The following is a 27,203-nucleotide window of genomic DNA, read 5'->3' as shown; positions in this document are numbered from 1 at the left end:
AATGGCCAGCAGCATCTCCTCCAAGGGAGTGAGGTGAAGCTAGGAATGGGAGGTGTGCCTCATGATTGGTACAGATTGTTGGTAGGTGAGTGATTGGGGGGGGTAGTTGTGCATTGAGAAGGCTAGTGATTCAGTTGGTAGGAGACGGCTTTTGAAGATGCATTCACTGACCTTGACCAGTGGTCTGAGGTCGTGAAGCTTCTTTGGGCACTGGAGCCAGGTGGTGGGGCGACACTACTGGCAGTGACAGCCTCGGTGATCTAGTCTCACATCGTTCTTTCTGGAGGGCATCCTGGCCCCTGTGGGTAGAGGACATCTTTTGCAGTGTTGAACCCCCTGCACAAAGCAGGAGTGCTGCGTGCAAGACCCTGGGTCCCCCTTCCCTACCTCGCTAAGCCATTTGTGTTACAGGTAGACTATCCTTTATCCGAAAACCTCAGGACCAGCCGTGTTTCGGTTTTCGGAAAATTTCGGATTTCGGAAGGTATTTTATAAGACTGGGAAATTTGTCGGGGGTGGGGGTCGGCGGGGGGTCGGAGTCGGCGGGGGGGTTGGGGGTCGGGGTCGGCGGGGGTTTGGGGATCGGCGGGGGGTCGGGGTCGGCGGGGGGTCGGGGTCGGCGGGGGGTCGGGGGTGGGGGTCCGCGGGGGTCGGGGTCGTGCGCACGGCTTACACTTAACGAAAACACTTTCGGTTTTCAGAGGATTTCGGTTTTCGGAAGTGCGGATAAAGGATACACTATCCCTTATCCGAAAGGGTGGGGGTCGGCGGGGGGTCGGGGGTTGGGGGGGGAGAAAAGAATATCGGACAGGCCGCTGCAGCTATCAGACGGGCCGCTGTATTGTTGGGTTCACTCTCCCGGTACCTCCTTCACACTGCCCAGCTCGGCCTGCAATCTCCTACCCAGGAGGGAACTCAGTGACCCTCTGCCCTGCTCAGCGTAAGTCGTGCGCCACTCTGGTCATGTCGTGCGCACGACTTATGCTAAACGAAAAAACCTTCGGTTTTTAGAGGGTTTCGGTTTTCGGAAGTTCGGATAAAGGGTAGTCTACCTGTAGTGGCAGCACTTTTCCCATTTTTTTTGTGCAGAAGGGAATTCAGCTTTAAGAGCTGAAGACTCTCATTTTTTTCAAATGTTAATTTTTTTTTCAGAAGGCAGTTGAGCTGTAAGGACTAAAAACTGCACTTTTTACATCATTTTAATTTTTATCATTTCAGAAGCCCTTTGAAGAAAACGACAATGCATTGGCCCTTTTAACATCCCATTGTAGGAATTCGGGTTGACCTCAGCAGGTATTGGACGAATGCCTACTAAATAATCGAGTTCGACTTCAGGAGAACAATAAATAAGTTCTTTAATGCAGGAAGCAGACGAAATACAGCAGGTAAGTGAGATGGTTGCAGGAGAGCCGTAGAGTAGGTCTTTCCCCAGCGGGGACGCCACGAGGACTGAGTCCGCAGTCCTCTGGAGAGCGTGATGACGTCATCACGCTTGGCTGTGTTTTCCCGCACTTTGGGCGTCACGTGACCTCGTTGTGACGTCAGCGCGTTCGCCCGCGCTTGGGGCGGTCACGTGACCCACGCCGATACGTCGGCGCGTTTACCCGGCACTGAGGCTGGCCGTTGCGGCCAAAGTCACGGGAGCGAGAGGCACCTGGCGCTGCCGCTGGCCGATGCGGGCCGAAGTCGCGGGCGCGGTAGGCCGAGCTGTGCCGTCGGCCATTACGGGAGGCCGAGCCAGGCCGGTGGCCGCCGCGCGTGTGTCACGTCAGCGCGTTAGGTCGCGTCTTAAAGGGGCAACGGCCCAAACAGGTAAGTTAAAGGGGCAACGGCCCAAACAGGTAAGTAATATACATTCAGTTAGGTTAAAGTGAATTATGTACATTATATATGTAAGGGGCACCCGGTGGAACTGCCACATGCACCCCCCCAGAATTCGCTTTAACGAAAGTCCAAAGATGAGATGGTCTGACGAGCTAGTGGTCTCGGTGGGCGTGCTGTCTCGACTTGGCTGGCCAGGTCTGAAGATGCTGGTCGTAAGCGGATCCTTACGCACGTCGTGGCGAATAAAACGTATCTGTCAGGCGAAGGACCATGGAGACATGCGAAACAGCAGGCCTTGTCAGAGTGACGGGCAGGATGAGCGGACGCGGGCGATGCCTCCGTTGATGTTGAAACAAGTCCTTGTTCTGACGAACTCTGCAGGAACGCCAAACGAGCGATCCAGAAGGACTTGACAGGCGAGGTCGGTGAACTCGCCAACAGGTGAGCGAAACCTTCGGGAGGCTGGAACTCACGGAACAGTGCGTGCCATAGTGCTACGACGATAACACAATGGAGGGTGAAAAGTTGCTGCGTTGATCAGTGATCGGTGAGGACAGCAACTTTCACGTGGCTGATCGCGGTCGTGAGATGCCCGTTGGACCCGTCCTCGATGTTTGCAGCGTCAGTAGATGTTTGCGTTTGTCAAGGAGAAAACTGGAGAAAGGGCGGCAACGGTCCGGGTTGATGTTGATTGCGGTAGGGGTAAACTCTGCCCGGAGGGCGGCAACGCTTTTAGTTGTAGTTGACTTTAGTGGAAAAACTGCCAAGAGGGCGGCAACGCTTCTTGTCTCGCCGAAAAGTGTGGTAGGTAACACAACCAGCAGGCTGACGGGCTGGTGCGTCGTCGGCGGGGAACGAGTCTTCGTGGGTCACGAGGGCAGGGTCCTCGTGGTTTGCGAGGGATGGGTCCTCGTGGTGCGCGGGGGTGAGTCCTCGTGGTATCCCCGCAGGGCACGCTCCGATCTTGTGGACCCGAACATGCTGTACCCCGCGCTTGGAGAGATTTATACTTGCTGTTGCGTTGGACATGGAGGCGGACGACCCGCGTGGCGGTAGAAAAGTCGAATACGGAGACCGTAAGCAAGTGCGTGATCTGCGACGCATCGATGTTCTCGGCGAACAGGGCTTCTACCTTTACAAAGCACGAGGGCGGTTGTTTCTCCCTGAATTGCGGTAGCAACAGCAGAACGGCTGGTGCTTCCATGGCGTGCTTCTTTTGTGAAAGTTGTTCACAAAAATCGGGGTCCGGCTGCGTTTTGTCCATGAAAAACGGGATCACCTCCAGGCTGCGCTTCCTTTGCGAATACGTTCGCAAAGGCGGGGTCGCCAATGTAGGAATTGATGTTCGGCGGCTGTTCGGCGGTCGTCTTCTGTGAAGACGAGGTTCAGGCTGCGCGTTGCTTCCGTGAAAATCGTTCATAGATACAGGGTCACCAATTGTAGTGTAGGAATTGATGAGCTCCCGTACTCACGTCGTTGGGTCACCAATTGTAGGAATTCGGGTTGACCTTAGCAGGTATTGGACGAATGCCTACTAAATAATCGAGTTCGACTTCAGGAGAACAATAAATAAGTTATTTAATGCAGGAAGCAGACGAAGGAGAGCCGTAGAGTAGGTCTTTCCCCAGCGGGGACGCCACGAGGACTGAGTCCGCAGTCCTGTGGAGAGCGTGATGACGTCATCACACTTGGCTGTGTTTTCCCGCGCTTCGGGCGTCACGTGACCGCGTTGTGACGTCAGCGCGTTCGCCCGCGCTTGGGGCGGTCACGTGACCCACGCCGATACGTCGGCGCGTTTACCCGGCACTGAGGCTGGCCGTTGCGGCCGAAGTCGCGGGAGCGAGAGGCACCCGGCGTTGCCGCTGGCCGATGCGGCCGAAGTTGCGAGAGCGGGAGGCGCCGGCACTGCAGCTGGACGATGCGGCTGAAGTCGCGGGCGCGGTAGGCCGAGCTGTGCCGGCGGCCGTTACGAGAGGCCGAGCCGGGCCAGTGGCCGCCGCGCGTGCATCACGTGATGCGCGACGTGACGGCAGCGCGTTAGGTCGCGTCTTAAAGGGGCAACGGCCCAAACAGGTAAGTAATATACATACAGTTAGGTTAAAGTGAATTATGTACATTATATATGTAAGGGACACCCGGTGGAACCGGCACCATAATGCTTTGCAAAATCACAGCCTCGCTTTCAGAGGCCGCAATCCTGCTTCTGGACGCCACATTGGTGCCTGATGCCGGGACGAACGCCACCAGGAGGGCATTACACCGTCAGTTTAGCACTGGGCTAATAATCTTCAGTCCCCAGTGCGAATTTTTAACTCCTATCGGTGCCACCATTTTTGGCAGCCATTAACCAGCGGCCGCGGTGGCACCTGCAGCTTTCGTGTTGCACTCGAATTTCTAGGCCACTATGTTTCCAATGGGATCACCTCTCATTCTTCTAAACTGCAGAGAGTGTAGGCGCAATCTACTCAATCTCTCCTCATAGGACAACCCTCTCAACCCAGGAATCAATCTAACGAACCTCCCGTTGCTTCATCTCTAAGGCAAGTATGTCCTTCCTCAGATAAGTAGACCAAAAGTGTGCACAGTACTCCAGTCTCACCAAAGCCTTGTACAATTGTAGTAAGATCCTTATGAAGGGATTTAAACATAAGGATGAGAATTCTAAATTGGAGGTGTTGGGGGACTGGGAGCCTATGTAAGTCAGCAAGGACAGAGGTGATGTGTGAGCAGCCCTTGGTGCGGGATAGGGTGAACTGGAGTTTACGGATACTGGAGAATGGGAGACCGGCCGAGAGAACATTGTAACAACCGAGTCTAGAGGTAACAAGGGCGTGGATGAGGGTTTCAGCAGAAGATGAGCTAGGGGAGGGGCGGAGTCAGCTGACCTTGCAGAAGCGAAAGAAGACGGACTTTGTAATGGAGAGGATATGGGATAATGACACTTCGCTTAGGGTCGAATTGCGTCTCATCCAAGATTGGATATCCGACATACAGAGGAATTTCAAACCCATTGCTATTTTGGTGTCCTAAAGCATGATTTCAGAAACCAAAAGTATTTAAATTCTCACTAGATTCTCAGTATAATGGTCCAGGAATAGGAACTTTGCCCAATTTTTTCCACTTCACAGCTGGAATATTAATAGGCCAGAAAGTCAGTGTAGTCACAAACCAGGACTTTTTGGGCCTATATGAGGTGTAATTTTAAGAATTTATGCTCCAGGTGCAGAGCTTTACCCGCCAGGAAAGCATATTGGGAATGTGGATGCATAGGGCAATTAGTTGGATTTGTTTGTCCATTAATTTCTCTATACTAGGAGCATTTATATAGCGCCAGTGACAACCACCGGATGTCCCAAAGAGCTTTGCAGCCAATGAAATACTTTTTGAAGTGTAGGCATTGTTGTAATGCAGGAAACTCAGTAGCAAATTTGCACACAGCAAGCTCCCACAAACAGCAATGTGATAATGACCAGATAATCTGTTTAAGTGATGTTGATTGAGGGATAAATATTGGCCAGGACACTGGGGATAACTCCCCTCCTCTTCTTCGAAATAGTGCCATGGGATCCTTTACATCCACCTGAGAGGGCAGACAAGGCCTCGGTTTTACGTCTCATCTGAAAGACAGCACCTCCGACAGAGCAGCACTCCCTCAGCACTGCACTGGGATGTCAGCCTAGATTTTTGTGCTCAAGTCTCTGGAGTGGGATTTGAACCCACAACCTTCTGACTCAGAGGCGAGTGTGCTGCCAGCTGAGTCACAGCTGGCACTTTCTATTCTATGCTACGAGCGCGATTTCATAAAATTCACCCTATATTTGAGTGCAAGAGGAAAGATGATGAGGCTGATTGTGATGAAAGAAATGATGCACTGCGGCCACATTGTTGGGAGGCAACAGGACAGTTAATGGGATTGTTACTGCTTGGAAAAGATGATAGAAATGTGTCAAGAGACAGGCAAAAAAAGCAAGGCTGGATGGTGTGATGGAATGAGTAGGTCTTTATAGGTGGGAGTGCGGGTAGAAAAGGCCATATAAAAAGCAAATAGGATTCTGGGTTTGAGATTAGAGGCATTGAATAGAAAAGCAAACAACTGTTGTTGAATTTGTATATGTCGTTGGTTAGACCACAGTTGGGGTATTGCTTGGAGTTTTAAGCATCATTTTGGAAGGATGTTAGAGCCATGGAGAGGGTACATTCGTGCCTATTTGTAATGAGCACAGGGGTGTGCGCAAGGCCTAGAGTCGGCTTCTTAAAGGTGAGTATCACATTTAAGGGGAAAAATTCAGTATCGCCCCGTTTGGGGCGCGATTATTGGCCGTGCGCATAGTTTAGCGCCTGGCGCTAATTATCGCCTCCGACTGCAAACTTGGCTTTTATCGCCCCTGGAGGTGATTGGAGCGCTAAATCAGGCGCTTCACACCTGTCTTAAGATGCAAAGGCCGAGGAGCGAAGCGCTACCTCAGAGCGCTGGCGAAGCTCATGCGATGTCAGTCAGCAATGGAACACAGACACACTGGCGCCGGCCAGTTCTTAAAGGTGCGGGTTGATCTTTCTCTCCATCCACATCCTGCTCATTGCTGCCTTGAATCTCGGCCTGGAGAGACCTGTACATCAAATCTGCTGGAAAGAACAATGGAGAGACCCAGGGAAAGATCTCAGAGTGCAGCCCCCATAGTCTCTTCTAAATCGATACAAGGAAGGGCATATCAAAATGAACCTGCAAAGTGCTGCTCAGTACCCAAAACTCCTTCACACAGTGTTGAATCTCTCCAGAACTCTCTCTCTCTCTCTCTCTCTCTCTGAATGTGTGGTGCAAAAATGTCACCAACAAAAAAAGGCCGGAAGCGGTCACCTTTAAATAGCGCTCCCCCAGTCCCTTCCTGACTGCAAAACGCTCCCCTCAACCTGTCATTGCTAGCGGCAGGCGGTAAGGCAGGGGGCGCCACTCAATATCTGGTCCGGGGCGCTACCGGGGTGTTGCGCACTTGACTGACGTCACGATCTGTCGGCGCAGGAGATCGTGGCGGTAGTGTTTAGCGCCGCCGCAAAATGTCTCGTTAATTTCGTGAGCGGCGCAAACATTGCCGCGCCCGGGCACTAGTTGCTTTGCGCCCCATTAGCACCCTCTTAAGGCGCTAATGGGAGGCGCAAACCAACTGAAATTTTCCCCCTTAAAGTTTTGCTTGGCAAGTTACATTTTTTTAACTACTATGCTTTATCGGCATTTTTATTGCTGCATTCATTTTTATTGCTGTTTGGACCTGATTTTTTAAACTTTTTTTTGAATTCCAAAATTGAATTTCCAAATCCATTCCTTACAATCATCTTGGTTCCAGCTATTATTTTGCTGCAACCATAAAGTGGCCAGAAATGGAATTGCTTTGGGCGTTTTACTGATTGTAAGGGGTGGTGTGTGGGTTGTTTGTCAGCTTCACCTCTGACTCCTTTGAGTGGTTCAAATCGCTCCCACTCCCTTTTGTTCTAGACTTTGGACTTACTTGGGGGTTGTAATGAACTTGCAACAGACACCTGGGTTGGTCAAAAGAACTGAGATCTTTATTTTGAGACAGGAAAATATACAGTACAATAAAACTTATACTCTAAAAGGGTGGGGAACACTCAGAATATGAGGGAGAATTACAATAGACAAAATCCCTTACCCTCCCAACCCCACTATCCTAATTAAGTTGAAATCCAAAGGACCAGGAAATGCTCACCAAACGACTTTCTTGACAGATTGTAGAGGTTCGCGATTTCGGGGTTCTCCTTAGTTGTGGCGGTTGGGGCCTGCCGTACCCGGACGTGGTAGAAGACTGCACCTGCGTTGGGTCTTCAGTTTGGGTTTTTCCGCTGATGCAGTTAGTCGCGCAGTTGGATGAATCGGGTGAGTACCCAATTTTCTTTGGTTAGGCTAAGTGTGATAAAAATAATAACTTCCGGGAAGTTATGTCATCACTTCCTGTGAACTGTGAACTGTGAACTATGAACTGTGTACATACCTCACTTCCTGTCATGTGTCACTTCCTGTTGGACTGGTATAAATACTGGTCTGTTCAGTATTGTAAGAGGCTTCTACCAGAGGCATGGTAAAGACCTCTCTTGTATATAGTGTGTTTATAAGTTACTTAAAGCTTACTTTAAAGTTACTTGATGGTAAGCCTCCTTTTTCTTACATCAATTTAAGTAACTTAGTATTTACACTCACGAATACTAGACCTTCGGACAAACTCGGAATTAATGATCCAGGGAACCACCCATCATGGAGAAAATCCTTAGACCTATTCGTCTGGACTTGGACCCGAATGCACCAGCAGCTGGCAGGGTATGGAAGCATTGGTACCGTACTTTTGAGAATTTTCTGGATGAATGTGAAGCGGATGCTCCTGCTAGATTGAAGATACTTATCAATTATGTGACCCCAAAAGTGTTCGAATATGTTGATGAATGGGATAATTACGATGAGGTGATTCGGGCACTTAAGAAACTGTATGCCAAGACCCCAAATGAGGTCTATGCTAGACATCTACTGGCCACAGCCCGACAAGGGCCAGGGGAATCAATTGACGAATTCCTGCAAGAACTTCGCAGGCTCAGCGTAGATTGTAACTTTCAGGCAGCCTCAGCTGAGCTGTACCGCCAAGAAATGATTCGTGATGCTTTCATCTGCGGGATTGCCTCTCCATTTATACGCCAGCGTCTACTAGAAAGTAAAACACTTGAGCTACAAAAAGCTTTTGACCTAGCTTGTTCACTGGATTTGGCAAAGAGAAATGCAGACCTCTATCAGCTGCCCAGATCTCGATCTGCTGCTGTAGCTGCAACCAGACAATTCAAGCGGTCTCAGGTGAACCCCATCATGGGGGAATCTAATTCTGATAATTCTGATGAAGAAGAGGAGGATGACCCCACTTTAGCAGCCTCTTGGCAATCTCGGAAGGAATGCTTCTTTTGTGGAGATGCTTTTCACCCTAGGAAAACCTGCCCTGCTCGCAATGCAATCTGCAGTTATTGCGGGAAAAAAGGACACTTTGCTAAAGTTTGCCTATCAAGGGCCTCTACGAGGGCCAATCCAGCTAAGGCCTACCGAACTGCCCCAATTAGGGCCTATCAAGATGCTCCAGCTAGGACCTATCAAGCTTCCTCTCGAGCTCTCTCCCGAAGAAGCACACCGAGAGTTTTAGCCACTCTCTGTGCAACGACACCAATTACAGCTGCTTGCCCACAGAACCTGTCTCATGCTGCCACAAAAATTTCAATTAAAGGGCATACCTTAGATGCCTTAATTGACTCAGGAAGCACTGATAGTTTCATTAAGGAACAGATTGTTGCGAAATTGAAACTACATGTCTTCCCATCGGACCAGGCAATTGCGATGGCCCAGTCATCACTTAATACCAGAATCTCCGGCTTTTGTGTTGTTGATATGACACTTCATGGTCGTATGTATCCCTCCACCCGACTTTCGGTGCTCAAGGACTTATGTAGTGATCTCCTCTTAGGACTGGACTTCCAAAAACAGCATAAGAAACTCACCATTGAGTTTGGTGGATCCAAACCCGGACTTACTATTTCTAATATACCGTCTAAATTACCATTTTGTGCATTATCAGCAGCTTCACTTGATGAACCCTCATTATTTGCCAGTATTCCGCCTCAATGCCAACCGATAATAACGAAATCGCGGCGCTTTAATCAGGAAGACCAATCTTTTATTGCGGCTGAAATCTCTCGACTTCTAGCAGAGGATATCATTGAACCATGTTCGTCGCCCTGGCGGGCTCAAGTCGTCATTGTCAAGAACCCTCTAAAACCTCACAAACAGCGACTATGCATCGATTATTCGCAAACCATCAATCAATATACCGACTTGGATGCCTACCCATTGCCACGCATTGATGATATGGTTAATAAACTGGCCGAATACAAAGTGTTCTCAACTTACGATTTAAAAAGTGCCTATCATCAGTTACCCTTGAAGGTCTCAGATAAGCAGTACACAGCCTTTGAGGCTAATGGACGGCTGTACCAATTTCGTCGCCTCCCATTCGGGGTTACTAATGGAGTGGCTGTCTTTCAACGGGCAATGGATGGCCTGGTTAAGCAGGAAAACCTAAGGGACACTTTTCCCTATCTTGATAACATTACCATTGCAGGTCACGATCAACAGGAACACGACTCCAACCTCCAAAAATTTCGGGATGCCCTCCATCGCCGTAATTTGACCCTGAATGAATCCAAATCTGTTGAGTCGCAACCGACCATCAACATCCTTGGCTACTGCGTAGGCAATGGTATCATTAAGCCAGACCCAGAAAGACTTCGCCCGCTCCAAGAGCTCCCGTCACCTAAGAATCCGGCTTCTTTACGTCGGGCTCTCGGTCTGTTTGCATACTACGCTAAATGGATTCCTCATTTTTCGGACAAAATCCAACCCTTGCTGCATGCTAGATCATTTCCACTGGGAACAGCGGCTGTTGCAGCCTTTAACCTTCTCAAAAAACAGTTGGAGAAAGCGGCTCTTCACTCCATTGATGAGAATCTCCCTTTCGTGGTTGAATGTGATGCCTCGGAGGTGGCGATCTCGGCTACTCTGAATCAGGAAGGTCGTCCTGTAGCATTTATGTCCAGGACCTTACAAGGTGCCGAGCTACATTATCCTCCGGTTGAGAAAGAAGCCACAGCCATCATAGAGGCAGTACGGAAGTGGAACCATTTTCTAGCTCGCCAGCACTTTACATTGATCACGGACCAACGATCAGTCGCCTTCATGCTCGATAATCGAAAACGAACCAAAATTAAGAATAATAAAATACAACTTTGGAGGATGGAACTGGCCTCTTTTGGTTATACCATTCTCTATCAGCCTGGCAAGGAGAATGTGGCCCCGGACACCCTCACACGGGCATTCTGCTCCACTATGTCATCCTCCACTCTCATGGATGTCCACAATGGTTTGTGTCATCCTGGCGTTACGCGCATGCTACATTTCGTACGATCACGGAATCTCCCTTTTTCCACTGGAGATGTAAAGAAAATATGCTCAGAATGCCGGCTTTGTGCGGAATTAAAACCTCAGTTCTTCCGCCCCTCAGATGGTATACTCATACATGCAACCCAACCGATGCAACGACTTAGCATCGATTTTAAGGGCCCAGTGCCCTCTTCAACTCGGAACACATATTTGCTCACCATGATCGACGAATATTCACGTTTTCCGTTTGCCTTCCCCTGCTCCAATATGCTGGCGTCCACAGTAATCTGCTGCCTTGAGCAGGTATTTTCTCTCTGTGGCATGCCGGCTTATATTCACTCAGATCGGGGTCCATCCTTTATGTCGAGGGAACTCAAGGACTACCTCTCAGAACGGGGAATTGCTACAAGCAAAACAACACCATACCATCCCATCGGAAATGGGCAGGTAGAGAGGTATAACGGTATCATCTGGAATTCCGTACGTCTCGCTTTAAGATCTCGGGGCCTACCAGACCAGCAATGGGAAACAGTGCTTCCGGATGCATTGCACTCTATACGGTCCCTGCTTTCTACAGCCACAAATACTACACCTCATGAGCGGTTCTTTGGATTCCAGCGTCGCTCATCTCATGGGACATCACTCCCATCATGGCTAACTACTCCTGGACCTGTATTACTCCGAAGATACGTTCGGACGTCTAAAAATGACCCTCTTGTAGACGAGGTCGAACTAACCGATGCCAACCCCACCTATGCAAACATACGATATTCCGACGGCCGAGAATCTACCGTATCATTACGGGATCCGGCTCCCTGCCCACCAGGACCTAGTGGGACATCGGGTGATGGCATTTCACCAGGAAACTCTTGGGACCTATCGGGTACCCCTCTCCAGGATCCTGATCGGACACCAACTAGCTTGGTGCCGGTAGAACCCCGTGCTCAAGGTTGCGACCCTCCCAGTACCACGCATGAAAGTACTGGTCTGCCACAGACCAGCTCTGCACCTCCCTCTGAACAGAGGCAGTCTGACTTTGAACCTATTGGGGCTCGTACTCGAAGCCATGATCTCCCCGACCCTTCACAGGGCAATCCAGGCCACACGGACTCTGGCCAATGGCCAACCGCATGTAAGCGGACCAGCGACCCTCTACGACGGGAATCCAAACGGGTGCGACTCTTCCTTGTTCGGCGGCTGCGGACCAAAAGGTAGACCACAGCCTCCTAAACCTGCAGGAGGGAAGAATGTGATAAAAATAATAACTTCCGGGAAGTTATGTCATCACTCCCTGTGAACTGTGAACTATGAACTGTGTACATACCTCACTTCCTGTCATGTGTCACTTCCTGTTGGACTGGTATAAATACTGGTCTGTTCAGTATTGTAAGAGGCTTCTACCAGAGGCATGGTAAAGACCTCTCTTGTATATAGTGTGTTTATAAGTTACTTAAAGCTTACTTTAAAGTTACTTGATGGTAAGCCTCCTTTTTCTTACATCACTAAGTTTTAGGGTCTTTTGTGTCAAAAGCTTACCCAGGGGTAAGTCAGACTAGCCTGTAGAGTGGAAACAAGTCTTTGAATTTCGGATTTTCGGTGGTTGGTTTCTTGTTGGTCGCGGTGGCCCAATATTACCTGGTTGGTGGTAATAGTGGTAGTTGTTGGTTTCTTTAGGCCTTTGGTTGCTGCGACTTTTGTTCTCCTTCTGCTCCTTCAAGTCTCCGATGATGATCTCTCTGTACTGGCTGTTGAACTTGAACTGCTTCTGATGATGCTCTCTCTCTTGAACTGACTGTACTGAGCTGACTGTACACTGAAAAGGCAGGCCTCAATTATACTAGTTTGAGGCCTGGCTTATCTGACTGCCAAATCTCGGGTTTCTTTGTTAAATTTGGTGGGCTCGTTATTTTTAATAGATTTTAAAACTTTAACGAGCTTCGGGGATGGCCCATCTAACTTTAATGAGTTTCGGGATGGTCCATCTAACTTTAATCGGCCTTTAACTGGTTTCGGGATTACCCTGAAACTAGTTTAAAAATGCAAAATGTTTGTAAATCTCCTTGATTGGTTTTGGACTGCTGTTTGATTGTTGGTTCCCCTACCATTCCCAGCCCACCAAGAGAAGAGCAGCATAGCCAGGAAGTGAGTGAGCCTTCCAGGGCCGACCAGCTTAGCCAGGAAGTGAGTGAGCCTTCCAGGGCCGACCAGACACATACCCCGGGATCACACAGCCAGATACAACCAAAAGATAAATTTAATCAATTAGAGATGGAGATGGTTAAACTTAGAGAGGAGGTCCTCAAATTGAATGACAAACAAAAGCAGGAGAGGGAGAGACACAAGAGAGAGCTGAATAGACTTGATAACCAGGTGAATCTACTTAAGAATCAGGTGAAAGAGCTGCAGGAAAAAGAAGAGAGCCATAGGGGAGAGAAAACACCATTAGACCAGCAACCAGAGACTAGAGATAAGACAAGACAGAGCCGGACGGAACGGCTGCACTCCCACACGGAACAAAAGCAACAGACACACAATACAAGGGGTGCCACACAGACCGACCAGCATACTGACTCGCAATCTTCCCCCACCACCATGGAACCACAAGCGAGCCGCTCACAAGAGGTACGCACACACCAGACACCCCAGCCCAGCACACACACTATGAGTCCAGGCGAAAGCCACCGGACAGTAAACACAAACAAGGCTGACGTCGTAATACTCATAGACTCAAATGGGAAATTTCTATGGGAGAAAAAGCTCTTCCCTAGAAGTAAAGTAGAAAAGATTTGGTGCCCAACAACAGACAGAGCCATGGGATGGCTGACCAAAGCCAGATTAGGCTCCCCCCAACACATAATAATACACACGGGCACAAATGACCTAAAGGCCAAACAGAAAGAGGTAGCAACATCGCTCAGAGCAATGATTAGGAAGGCAAGCAGTACATTTCCAAACACTAGAATCACTGTTTCCACAATATTGCCGAGAACAGACTTCAACAACAACACAATTCATGAGATAAATGCCAGCATAGCAACAGAATGCGAATCAAACCACAACGTACACCTGGCCCAACACCCCACCCTCGATGAAGAATGTCTTTACGACCACGTCCACATCCAAAGGCAAAAAATATCGATCTTTGCTAAAGCCCTGAAGGACGTCGCTTTTAACCGGGTCCATACCCAGACTCCAAGAGGACCCCCCCCCGACCACCAGAGATCAGCGGGGTACATATCAGGAACAGTCGGGACCAGCGGGAGCAGCGAGGAGGAGCTCGGGAGAAAACCCGGCGACCAGCGAGGCCCGAGACCAGTCGGGAGCAGTGTGGTGAGACCGGTATAAAAACCGGAGAGAGGCGAGGCCCGAGACCAGTCGGGACCAGCGGGAGCAGCGAGGAGGAGCTCGGGAGAAAACCCGGCGACCAGCGAGGCCCGAGACCAGTCGGGAGCAGTGTGGTGAGACCGGTATAAAAACCGGAGAGAGGCGAGGCCCGAGACCAGTCGGGACCAGCGGGAGCAGCGAGGAGGAGCTCGGGAGAAAACCCGGCGACCAGCGAGGCCCGAGACCAGTCGGGAGCAGTGTGGTGAGACCGGTATAAAAACCGGAGAGAGGCGAGGCCCGAGACCAGTCGGGACCAGCGGGAGCAGCGAGGAGGAGCTCGGGAGAAAACCCGGCGACCAGCGAGGCCCGAGACCAGTCGGGAGCAGTGTGGTGAGACCGGTATAAAAACCGGAGAGAGGCGAGGCCCGAGACCAGTCGGGACCAGCGGGAGCAGCGAGGAGGAGCTCGGGAGAAAACCCGGCGACCAGCGAGGCCCGAGACCAGTCGGGAGCAGTGTGGTGAGACCGGTATAAAAACCAGAGAGAGGCGAGGCATACCAACTCAGCAGCGGGGAGAGAGGTAAAAAGTAATCAGTGTGTGACGTCACCAGGGAGCAGGTAGGTGATTGGTTGGTGAGTATTTCTCTTTTTTCAATACAAGCTTGAATTCTGTGGTGTTAAATTTCTGTGGTGTAGTGGGGATAGTTGGTAAATAAAGCGCCCTAGAGCATACCTGTAACTGGGGTATTGAATAAATTTTTAAAGTAATTAAAGGGGTAAGTCATGGCAGGAGAGTTCAGACCCGTGCTCTGCTCCTCCTGCTCTATGTGGGAAGTCAGGGATGCTGCCAGTGTCCCTGATGACCATGTGTGCGGGAAATGCATCCAGCTGCAGCTACTTGTAGACCGCATTGCGGCGCTCGAGCTGCGGGTGGATGAATTTTGGAGCATGCGCGATGCTGAAAGGCTCGTGGATAACACGTTTAGCGAGTTGTGCACGCCTCAGGGTAGGGCAGCACAGGGGGTGACCATCAGGCGGAGCAACAAAGGCAGGCAGGTAGTGCAGGGAACCCCTGCGGACATCCCCCTTTCAAACAAGTATACCGCTTTGGATACTGTTGAGGGGGATGACTCACCAGGGGAAGGCAGCAGCGGCCAACTTCCTGGCACTGGGGGTGCTCCTGCTGCCCAGGAAGGGGGGAAAAAGAGTGGGAGAGCAATAGTGGTAGGGGATTCTATAGTAAGGGGAACAGATAGGCGTTTCTGTGGCCGTAGACGTGAATCCAGGATGGTTTGTTGCCTCCCTGGTGCCAGGGTCAAGGATGTCACTGAGCGGCTGCAGGGCATTCTGGAGGGGGAGGGAGAACAGCCAGTGGTCGTGGTCCACATTGGTACCAATGACATAGGTAAAAAGAGGGATGAGGTCCTGCAGCAAGAATTTAGGGAGCTAGGTGAAGGATTAAGGAGCAGGACCTCAAAGGTTGTAATCTCTGGATTACTCCCGGTGCCACGTGCTAGCAAGTATAGGAATAGGAAGATAGAACAGATGAATGCGTGGCTAAAGGGATGGTGCAGGGGGGAGGGCTTTAGTTTCCTGGATCACTGGGTCTGCTTCTGGGAAAGGTGGGACTTGTACAAGTCGGACGGTTTACACCTGAACCAGGGGGGAGCCAATATCCTTGCGGGGAGGTTTGCTAGCACTGCTGGGGAGGGTTTAAACTAACTTGGCAGGGGGTTGGGGTACAAAGTGGAGCTATAGTAGGGGGTGATTTACAGCCAAATACAGAGGGAAAAACAAGTCAGCTGGGAAGGCAGAGCAAATATGTGAAGGCAAAAGAGAATATGGCAGGGCTGGAAGGCATTTATTTTAATGCAAGGAGTCTTGCAAATAAGGTGGATGAACTGAAGTTGTTGTTGAACACATGGGAGTAAGATATTGTTGCTATCACGGAGACATGGTTGAGGGAGGGTCAGGACTGGCAGCTCAATATTCCGGGGTATAGAATCTTCAGGCGAGACAGAGGGGGGTGTAAAAGGGGAGGGGGTGTTGCAATATTAATTAAGGAGTCAATTACTGCTGTAAGGAGGGATGATATATTAGCGGGTTCCTCTAATGAGGCCATATGGGTAGAACTTAAAAACAAAAAGGGGGCAAGCACTTTGCTGGGAGTGTACTATAGGCCCCCAAACAGTCAGGGGGAGATAGAGGAACAGATATGTAGGCAAATCTCAGAGAAGTGTGAAAATAATAGGGTAATAATAGTGGGGGATTTCAACTTCCCCAATATAAATTGGGACAGTCAGAGTGTGAAAGGCTTAGAGGGTGCAGAATTCTTAAAGTGCATCCAGGAGAGCTTTTTGAGCCAACATGTAGAAAGTCCTACAAGAGAGGGGGCGGTACTGGACCTAATTCTGGGGAATGTAACCGGGCAAGTGGTGGAAGTGTCAGTAGGAGAGCATTTTGGCGACAGTGACCATAATTCGGTGAGATTTAAGGTGGTCATGGAAAAAGACAAAGACGGCCCGGAAATAAGGGTTCTAAATTGGGGGAAGGCCGATTTTAATATGATAAGGCAGGATCTGGCCAAAGTGGACTGGGAGCAGCTGCTTATAGGAAAATCCACATCAAAACAGTGGGAGACTTTCAGAAGGGAAATAGAGAGAGTACAACGCCAACATGTTCCTGTAAAGGTCAAGGGTGGGACCAACAAGCAAAGGGAACCTTGGATGACAAGGGATATACAAAAATGCATTAGAAATAAAAGGGGGGCTTTTGGCAGTTACAAAAGACTAAAGACAGAAGAAGCCCTAGAGGAGTATAAAAAGTGCAGGGGCATACTTAAAAAAGAAATTAGGAGGGCGAGGAGGGGCCATGAAATAACACTGGCGAGCAAAATAAAGGAAAATCCTAAGATGTTTTATAAGTATATTAAGGGCAAGAGGATAACCAGGGAAAGGGTAGGGCCCATTAGGGACCAAAGTGGCAATCTGTGTGTAGAGCCAGAGGATGTAGGCGGGGTTTTAAATGAATTTTTTGCATCTGTGTTCACTATGGAGAAAGACGATGCAGACATAGAAATCGGGCAAGGGGACTGTGACATACTTGAACATATTAGCATCGAGAGGGAGGAGGTGCTAGCGGTTTTAGCGGGCCAAAAAGTGGATAAATCCCCAGGCCCGGACGAGATGTATCCCAGGCTGCTGTGGGAGGCAAGGGAGGAGATTGCAGGGGCTCTGACACTAATTTTCAGAACCTCTCTGGCCACAGGGGATGTACCAGAGGACTGGAGAACAGCTAACGTAGTACCATTATTCAAGAAGGGTAGCAGGGATAAACCAGGGAATTACAGGCCAGTGAGTCTAACATCTGTGGTGGGGAAATTATTGGAAAAAATTCTGAGGGACAAAATTAATCTCCACTTGGAGAGGCAAGGATTAATCGGGGATAGTCAGCATGGCTTTGTCAAGGGTAAATCATGTCTAACAAATCTGATCGAATTTTTCGAGGGGGTGACTAGTGGGGTGGATGAGGGAAATGCTGTGGATGTGGTTTACATGGACTTCAGTAAAGCTTTTGACAAAGTCCCGCATAGGAGACTGGTCAAGAAGGTAAGAGCCCATGGGATCCAGGGTGCCTTGGCGCGTTGGATCCTAAACTGGCTGAGTGGCAGGAGGCAGAGGGTGATGGTCGAAGGTTGCTTTTGTGACTGGAAGCCTGTGTCCAGTGGGGTACCTCAGGGATCGGTGCTGGGTCCCTTATTGTTTGTGATCTACATAAATGATTTGGATGAGAATGTAAAAGGTATGATCAGTAAGTTCGCAGATGACACGAAAATTGGTGGGGTGGTAAATTGCGAGGAGGAAAGCCTCCGGCTACAGGACGATATAAACGGGTTGGTCAGATGGGCGGAAAAGTGGCAAATGGAATTTAACCCTGAAAAGTGCGAGGTGATGCATTTTGGACGGACAAATAAGGCAAGGGAATACACAATGAGTGGTAGGACCCTAGGAAGTACAGAGGGTCAGAGGGACCTTGGTGTACATGTACATAGATCCCTGAAGGCAGCGGAGCAGGTAGATAAGGTGGTTAAAAAGGCATATGGGATACTTGCCTTCATTAGCCGAGGCATAGAATATAAGAGCAGGGAGGTTATGATGGAGCTGTACAAAACGCTGGTGAGGCCACAGCTGGAGTACTGTGTGCAGTTCTGGTCGCCTCACTATAGGAAGGATGTGATTGCTTTGGAGAGGGTGCAGAGAAGATTCACCAGGATGTTACCTGGGATGGAGCGCCTCAGCTATGAAGAGAGGCTGGACAGGCTGGAGTTGTTTTCCTTGGAGCAGAGAAGGCTGAGGGGGGACCTGATTGAGGTGTACAAAATAATGAGGGGCATAGATAGGGTAGATAAAGAGGAACTTTTCCCCTTAGTGGGGGGGTCAATAACAAGGGGGCATAGATTCAGGGTGAGGGGCAGGAGATTTAGAGGGGATTTGAGGAGGAACTTTTTCACCCAGAGGGTGGTTGGAATGTGGAACTCAATGCCTGAAAGGGTGGTGGAGGCAGGAACCCTCACAACATTCAAGAAGCATTTGGATGAGCACTTGAAATGCCATTGCATACAAGGCTATGGACCAAATGCTGGAAAATGGGATTAGACTGGACAGGGATGGATGGGCGGCGCAGACACGATGGGCCGAAGGGCCTCTTTCTGTGCTGTAAAACTCTATGACTCTATGACTCTATGACTACAAAGACCACCACCACACCAACCGAGACCGGAGAGGATCCCCATGCAAAACAACATTATCAGACCTGCACCACTCCTGTCCCACAGGGGAATAGGACCGCTACCAGCCAGACAGAGGGAGAGATGCACAGGACGTACGCAATACCTCAGACAGAAACAATCCATTAAGAGACAATAAGCAGATGTGCAGCAGCATCTACTTCCGCCTTATGGATCAAGGACTAATTAATAGAAAGAACTGTAACCAAATTGTATTAACTTTTGTAGACAACTGGGGTGATCTTTTTTTTCCCCACACTTAGACACGACAAACACGTACCACTCTTTAACCTATCATAGAAAAAGATAAAACTTAACATGAAATCCTTATATATTTCGACCTGGAATATTCAAGGTCTACGCTCTTCAGTGCGAGAAGTGAAGAGTAGGACCCCAGAATTCATAGAGGAAACTAAAGATCTAGATATTATCATTTTACAGGAAACTTGGTATAAAGGAAAAGGACACACCGGCTGTCCCCAAGGGTACACTGAGCTAGTGGTCCCCTCCAATAAATTACCAAGTGTAACCCAAGGCAGAGACTCCGGAGGCATACTGATCTGGTTTAAAACAAAACTTAAGAATTACATCAAATTTATAAAAAAGGGCGAAAACCATATGTGGCTCAAACTTGAGAGGGAGATTATCTCAAACACCCAAGATGTTTACATTTGCGCACTTTATATCCCTCCAATCGATTCCCCGTACTACAAAGAGGACACCTTCTCCAACATGGAGGGGGAAATTATCCAATACCAGGCCCAGGGGAACGTGTTGATCTGTGGGGACCTCAATTCAAGAACGGGCGAAGAACCAGACTTCACCAATAATCAGGGAAACAATTACGTATTCGGGAATAACCACTTTGACATCCCTTCCCTTCCATACAGGCATAACTGCGACAAGCAGTCAAATACCAACAGTAAACAGCTACTACAGCTCTGTCGAAACCTGGGTCTGTACATTGTCAATGGTAGGTTCATAGGAGACCTCCTAGGAAGATCGACCTACTGCTCACCTCTTGGCTGCAGCACAGTAGACTATATGATTACCGACTTGGACCCATCCTCTTTCAGAGCATTCACAGTCAAACCACAAACAACACTGTCAGATCACAGCCAAATTACTATGTTTCTCAAAAAGACAGAAACAAACAACATAGAAACACAACCCAGTAAACTGTACAACACCAAAAAATCGTACAGATGGGCCAAAAATGACACGGAAAAATACCAGAAAACAATTAGCAATGCATCAACTCAAGCTCTCTTAGACACCTTTCTGGATAACATATACACTCACAATAAAGAAGGCGTAAACCGGGCAGTTAGTAAACTAAACAATATTTTTGATAATTTGGCAACAAATGCAAACTTGAAAGCTCGCAAGAACAAACCCAAAACAAAAAACTATGAAAAATGGTTTGACCATGATTGCCATAACATGAGGAAAAAACTTAGAAAACTATCAAACCAAAAACACAGACATCCAGAAAATGAGGAATTACGCCTTACTTATTGTCAGACGCTAACACAATACAGAAACACACTCAGGACCAAAAAAGAGCAATTTATTAAGAATACACTCAGCTCCATGGAGGAATCCATTGAGTCGAATTGTTTCTGGGACAACTTGAAAACACTACACAAAAAACAACACGACGATTTGTCCATTCAAAATGGGGACACATGGGTAAACCACTTTGAAAAATTATACCAGAAAAACACACTAAGACCAGAGCAACACCAAATACGCAAAAAACTAGAAAAGCTTGAAATGGCCATAAAAGATAACCAAAACCCGCTAGACGCCATAATAACAGAAAAAGAACTTCTTGAAAAACTCAAGGACCTGCGACCAGGAAAAGCTTGCGGGACAGACGGCATACTAAACGAGATGATTAAACACGCAGACGACAAACTGAAACTGGCTATCCTAAAACTCTTCAACTTGGTTCTGAGTGTCGGTTATTTCCCTGACATCTGGAACAAAGGACTCATAACACCCATATACAAAAGTGGGGACAAAATCGACCCAAACAACTATCGAGGCATCTGTGTAAACAGTAACCTGGGGAAGGTATTCTGTAGCATCATAAACAAAAGACATAAACTTCCTTGAAGAGCACAATGTCTTGAGTAAAAGCCAAATTGGATTCCTGCCAAACTATAGAACATCCGATCATATCTTCACCCTACAGACCCTAATTGACAAACACGTTCGCCATAACAAAAGCAAAATCTACGCATGCTTTGTAGATTTCCAGAAGGCTTTCGACTCCATCTGGCATGACGGTTTATTCCTGAAACTTATCGAAAGCGGGGTAGGAGGGAAAACATATGATGTAATTAAATCAATGTATACAAACAATAAATGTGCAGTTAAAATTGGAGACAAACAAACAAAATACTTCCCACAGGGGCGGGGGGTGACGCAGGGCTCGCCAATCTCACCGACACTCTTTAATATTTACATTAATGGATTGGCAAAACTACTTGAACAATCTACAGCACCCGGCCTCACCCTATATGAATCCAAGGTTAAATTCCTCCTCTATGCCGACGACCTGGTTCTGCTGTCACCAACTAAGGAGGGTCTACAGCAGAACCTGGACCTGCTGGAGTCGTACTGCCAGACTTGGGCCCTGACAATAAATCCCCAAAAAACCAAAGTCCTTGTGTTCCAGCAAAGATCCAAACAACATGGACCCACAATAAATTTCACAGTAGGAACAACCAAAATTGAACAAACCACTCACTACACATACTTGGGCTTAAAAATCAGTTCTACGGGAAACTTCAAACTGGCTGTGAATGAACTGAAAGAGAAAGCAAGAAGGGCTTTCTATGCCATCAAAAAATCAATCCAAATAGAAATCCCAATTAGCATTTGGCTCAAAATTTTCAAATCAGTAATTGAACCAATTGCACTCTATGGCAGTGAGGTCTGGGGACCACTAACACAACAAGATTTTGCAAAATGGGACAAACACCCAATTGAGATCCTACATGCGGAATTCTGTAAAAGTATCCTCCGGACTCAAAGGAAAACAGTAAACAATGCATGCAGGGCGGAACTAGGCCAATACCCATTAATAATCACTATCCAAAAAAGAGCCACCAAATTTTGGAATCACCTACAAATGAGCAACCCCCAATGCTATCACTACGACGCCCTGAAATGCCAAGAGCTGACCATAAAGAAGAATACCCTCAGTCAACTAGTCCTGGGACTCAATAAAGTAACTAATAACAATACTAACAATAACCAGTCCCAGGACAGTGACAGGGTAACACAAAGAATTCGACCCAACACAATCGTCGCTAAGCAAAAGGAAAAATATCTGTCATATTGGGCAGAAACAACAAAAACCCAAAGCAAACTCAATTGCTACTTGGCCCTAAACAGACAATACAACATAGCTGATTACCTGACCATGGTAAAGGATAACAAACTGAGAAGAACCTTGACAAGGTACAGACTTAGCGAACATAGCCTAGCGATCGAAAAAGGCAGACACAGGCAGACCAGGCTGCCAAGAGAAGACAGGATATGCTCTCACTGCAGTCAGGGAGTAGTTGAGACAGAGATGCACTTCCTCACAGCCTGTGGAAAATATCAGGGCATCAGAGAGAATTTCTACCAAAAATTCTCACAAATATGCCCTGAATTCAGAAATCTGACTGACAACCAAAAACTCCCATTCCTACTGGGGGAGGAGAGAAGCTGTGTAACACTGGCGGCACACTATGTTACAGCTTGCCATGAACAGAGGGACAACCAGTAAACTAAGACAAGAGTATATATAAACAAGGCGAATGTATATTTATAAACTCAGGGATATACCTGTTTATACACTGTATGAATGGAACCGCGTTTATGTGTTCAACCATAAATGTATTTTGATGCTTTGGCAACATAAGATGTACCTTATCATGCCAATAAAGCGATTTGTATTGTATTGTATTGTATTATGGTTCCTGTTGGGCTATGTTCTTTCCTTTGTGTTGCTGTGGGCATGTACTGTTTTATTCATGTACTTTGGCTCTGCGAGTTTCGGCAGGAAACAGGTTTTATTGTCTTTATGTAAAGGCTGAGGTGGCCCAGAACATTCCCAGACTGTCCAATATCCAAACTCAGGGGCCCACCCCACCTCCCCAGTGTCACAGCCTTTCGCAAGTCTGAACATGCCTTTTAAACCAGCCAAATCTTCCTGGGGTTTTGATTTTTAAAATCCCTTTGGCCCAATATTCCTTCAAACGGTCCAATATCTCTCCTTTCTTCCTTTGGGGGAAAAATGTGTAATTTTGCGAGCCTTACGCAGATGCTCTTAGATTAGGAGGAGGAAGAACAGTTCCAGAGGGGATAAGAAAAGCTGTATTGACATATTATGTATGTACCAGCCCTTATCCCAGGATTACCATTTTACTGTCCCTTCCTGAGCATGTCAAAGGAGAACCATCTTTAGCACCTACACCTCACAAAAAGGCTGCTACATAGGTTCGTCATTTCTTAGCGGCTAATCTGTATACAGAAAGAAAGACAGACTTGCACTCATAGAGCACCTTTCACGACCTCAGGACATCCCAATGCGCTTTGCAACCAATCAAGTACTTTTGAAATGTAGTCACTGTTGTAATGTAGGAAACGCGGTAGCCAATTCGCGCACAGAAAGGTCCCACAAACAGCAATGTGATCATGACCAGATCATCGGTTTTAAGTGTTGGTTGAGGGATAGATAATTGGCCAGGACACCGGGGAGAACTCTCCAGGACAAATACAGCGGAAAATATTGTTCCAGCCTTTATAAAGCTGAAATATTTGTCAGACCTTTGTCAACACTAAATAAAGACAAAGAAGACTTGTATTTATATAGCGCCTTATCACAGCTTTCAGCAATGTCTCAACACTTGGCATACATTGAATTACTTTGAATGTACAGTTATTGTTTTTATGTAGACACACCAGTTCGACGATCAGACATGCAGACTTTTGGAACGCATATTTACTTGTCTGTTCATTGCTACATTGTTGGTTCTTCCTACATAGTGTGTTTTGCACCAATGATAATGCTTTTCTTATTTTCCTCGTGCAAGTTTCAAAGCCCCGTGTCTCTATGAAGACTTGAATGCCATAAGTCATTTGTTTGGATAATGTTTAACACCATTCGAAGATCTTGACTTATGAAGATGACTCAGTTCATTCTTGATTTAGCAACTATGAATAGTATACAGGGAGCAGTAAAAATAGTCATGTCTGCGGTATAAATTGTTTTATCACATGAGTAACCCAATGCCTCTGAGCACGATTAGTACAGTATATTGATCCAAAAAAAAATCTCCATGACAAATATACCTCAAATAGATTTTAAGCAGGCACTGTCATGACCACCTGATACTTAATTTGTCAGGACCCAGCTGTTAAGGGAGCTTCTGGAGCAAGTTAGAGTTCACATGAAAATAGTTACTGTCGCCGACTGGAAGCAATGACTGGCGTGGAGAGTTACCGCTTTTCCCAGGACTTAGCCCATGTCTACTTCACGATATTTTCGCTTTTCTGCTTCAAGCTCTTTGTGAAAATCAGCCTCGGCATCCTGAGCCACTTCTACATAGTCAAAGGGAACCGCAAGGAAGCAGCACGGATAGCAGCAGAGTTTTACGGAGCAACTCAAGGGCAAGGTAAGTTCGGTTCTGCCTGCCTCGCCGAGTCTTGTTGTTTTTTTTTAGGCATCATTTTACCATCTTTCATCGGCATGCCGGGAAAGAGAGGGCAACAATAAGTGAATACGCATCGCTCGATGTGCCGCGTGCGCCCGGCATCTTCCGTTGCCACCGCTGTGAGGCTTTTTTCTCCACAAGTACTTTTGAAGCGCAAAAAGATAAAACCCATCTCACTTTGCACAAAGTTTTGACTGAGGTCTGGCATTTGTTTCTGACGCTCAACATTCCTGCAGTGCCTGCCAAGTGTTGGTCATGCCGCCTGCTGCAGAACCGCTTGTCCACATTTGATACTATGGTTGCCATCCCCTCCCTCGTTGCCCTTTGTAAATGATATGCTGTTTTCCGTGCTTTATCTTTGCGTTCATTCTCATATTAATACTGAGACTAACACATGTACAGCAGTGATGAAATATATACGGGAAACCCACTTCCATTAAGTTAATAAAACTTAAAATCGTGAATGTCATGAGCCACTATTGCTGTTTAAATCATACATTAAATATAATCAAGGTATTTATTTAAATTCATTAAATTACGAGGTTAACTACAATTCTTGTGGGTTTTTTGTTGTTGCCGGGTAACAGAATTAATTTATTGTAAACATACTGTATAACATTAAGCAATAATGCAATTTGAAAATAAAGTTTAAAATTACATCAGAGTGCTCACATGACATTCCTCAATAAGAGCTTTGACCAATTTAAAATTAGCCCCTCTGTTAAAATAGCGGGCAGAGGAATGCCATCTGCATGTGTAAAGCATTTGTACCCTTGCGTCCCGAATAGTCATCTCTAGGTTGAAATGTTCACGTTAACATGAAAGGCACATGAAAAGACAGATGCAGTAGCTAATAGTTGATTCAGTGCATTCAGTAATACCAAAACAAGATAGACAAAAACATAATTATCCAGGTTTATCCTGATTTAACCTGCCAAATTAAAAATAATGATTTATCATAGAATTGTAAAACAGTACAGCACAGAAGGAGGCCATTCGGCCCCTCGAGTCTGTGCCGGCTCTTTCGAAGAGCAATCCAGTTAGTCCCACTCCCCCTGCTCTTTCCCCATCTCCCTGAAATTTTTTTTCTCCTTCACATATTTATCCAATTCCCTTTTGAAAGCTACTATTGAATCTGTGTCTGCCACCCTATCAGGCAGTGCATTCCAGATCCTAACCACACATTGTGTAAAAAAGTTTCCTCATGTCGCCTCTGGTTCTTTTGCCAATCACCTTAAATCTGTGCCTTCTGCTTATTCACCCTCCAGCCATTGGAAACAGTTTCTCTTTATTTACTCTATCTAAACCCTTCATGATATTAAACACCTCTATCTAATCTCCTCTTAGCTTTCTCTGCTCTAAGGAAAACAACCCCAGTTTCTCCAGTCTATCCACATAACTGTAATCTTTTAACCCTGGAACTATTCTAGTAAATCTCTTCTGTACCCTCTCCAAAGCCTTCACGTCCTTCCTAAAGTGTGGTGCCCAGAATTGGACACAATACTCCAGCTGGGGTCGAACTAGTGTTTATAAAAGGTTTAGCATAACTTCCTGGCTTTTGTACTCTCTGCCTCTATTTATAAAGCCCAGAATCCCATATGATTTATTAACTGCTTTGTTAACCTGTCCTGCCACCTTCAAAGATTTGTGCACAAGCACCCCCAGGTCTGTTCTTGCACCCCCTTTAAAATTTTACCATTTAGTGTGTATGTCCTCTCCTCATTCTTCCTACCAAAATGTATCACCTCACACTTTTCTGCGTTGAAGTTCATCTGCCATGTGTCCGCCCATTCCATCAGCCTGTCTGTGTCCTCTTGAAGTCTATCACTATCCTCCTCACTTCCAAGTTTCGTGTCATCTGTAAATTTCCAAATTGTGCCCTGTACCCCTCAAGTCCAAGTCATTACTGTATATCAAAAACAGCAGTGGTCCTGGTACTGAACTTTGGGGAACATCTCTATATACCTTCCTCCAGTCTGAAAAACAGCCATTCACCACAACTCTTTCTATCCCTCAGACAATTTTGTATACTGTTCCTTTTATCCTATGGGCTTCAATTTTGCTAACGAGCCTAGTATGTGGTACTTTATCAAACGCCTTTTGAAAGTCCATATACACAACATCAACTGCACTGCCCTCATCCACCCTCCCTGTTACCTCATCAAAAAACTCAATCAAGTTAGTCAAACACGATTTGCCCTTAACAAATCCATGCTGGCTCTCCCTTATTAGTCCATGCTTGTCCAAGTGGCTGTTAATTTTCTCCTGGATTATTGTTTCTAAAAGTTTACCCACCACCAACATTATCTCTATTAACATTGTGAAGCGTTTTGGGAAAAAAAAGCTTTTAAACCATGCTATTCTGAGTGTGTACCTTCCTCAATCTTGGTTTTAAAATAAGTTACAGGGGCTTGCTTCCCTGATGGCTTAATGATCTTATCGAGCAGGTAGCTGAAGCATAAAGGTCTCCGGTATGATCCCTTTGTCTGTGCTGAGGTTGTTAATCTCAAGCAGGTGGCATTAAAGGTGCTACAATTGGCCTTACTACTCCTGTGTTTGGAAGGAGAAAAAAAATCAGC

General features: G+C 47.1%; 1 protein-coding gene across 1 annotated transcript in view; it reads left to right on the top strand.

Moving 5' to 3' along the window:
• Positions 1–24,182: 24,182 nt before the first annotated feature.
• asb5b (ankyrin repeat and SOCS box containing 5b) overlaps positions 24,183–27,203 on the top strand; it is a 62,156-nt gene continuing 59,135 nt past the window's right edge. Inside the window, exon 1 of the mRNA XM_085977986.1 lies at positions 24,183–24,585. Coding sequence (XP_085834112.1) covers positions 24,393–24,585 — 193 coding nt within the window. The 5' untranslated portion in view covers positions 24,183–24,392. The remainder of the gene's footprint in view (positions 24,586–27,203) is intronic.

Source organism: Somniosus microcephalus, chromosome 1 (assembly GCF_052327205.1).
Source record: "Somniosus microcephalus isolate GS21.2 chromosome 1, FLI_Smic_1.0, whole genome shotgun sequence".
NCBI classification, from domain to species: domain Eukaryota; kingdom Metazoa; phylum Chordata; class Chondrichthyes; order Squaliformes; family Somniosidae; genus Somniosus; species Somniosus microcephalus.
Note: the sequence above shows the minus strand (reverse complement) of the source record. Positions and strands in the feature narration are given on the sequence as shown.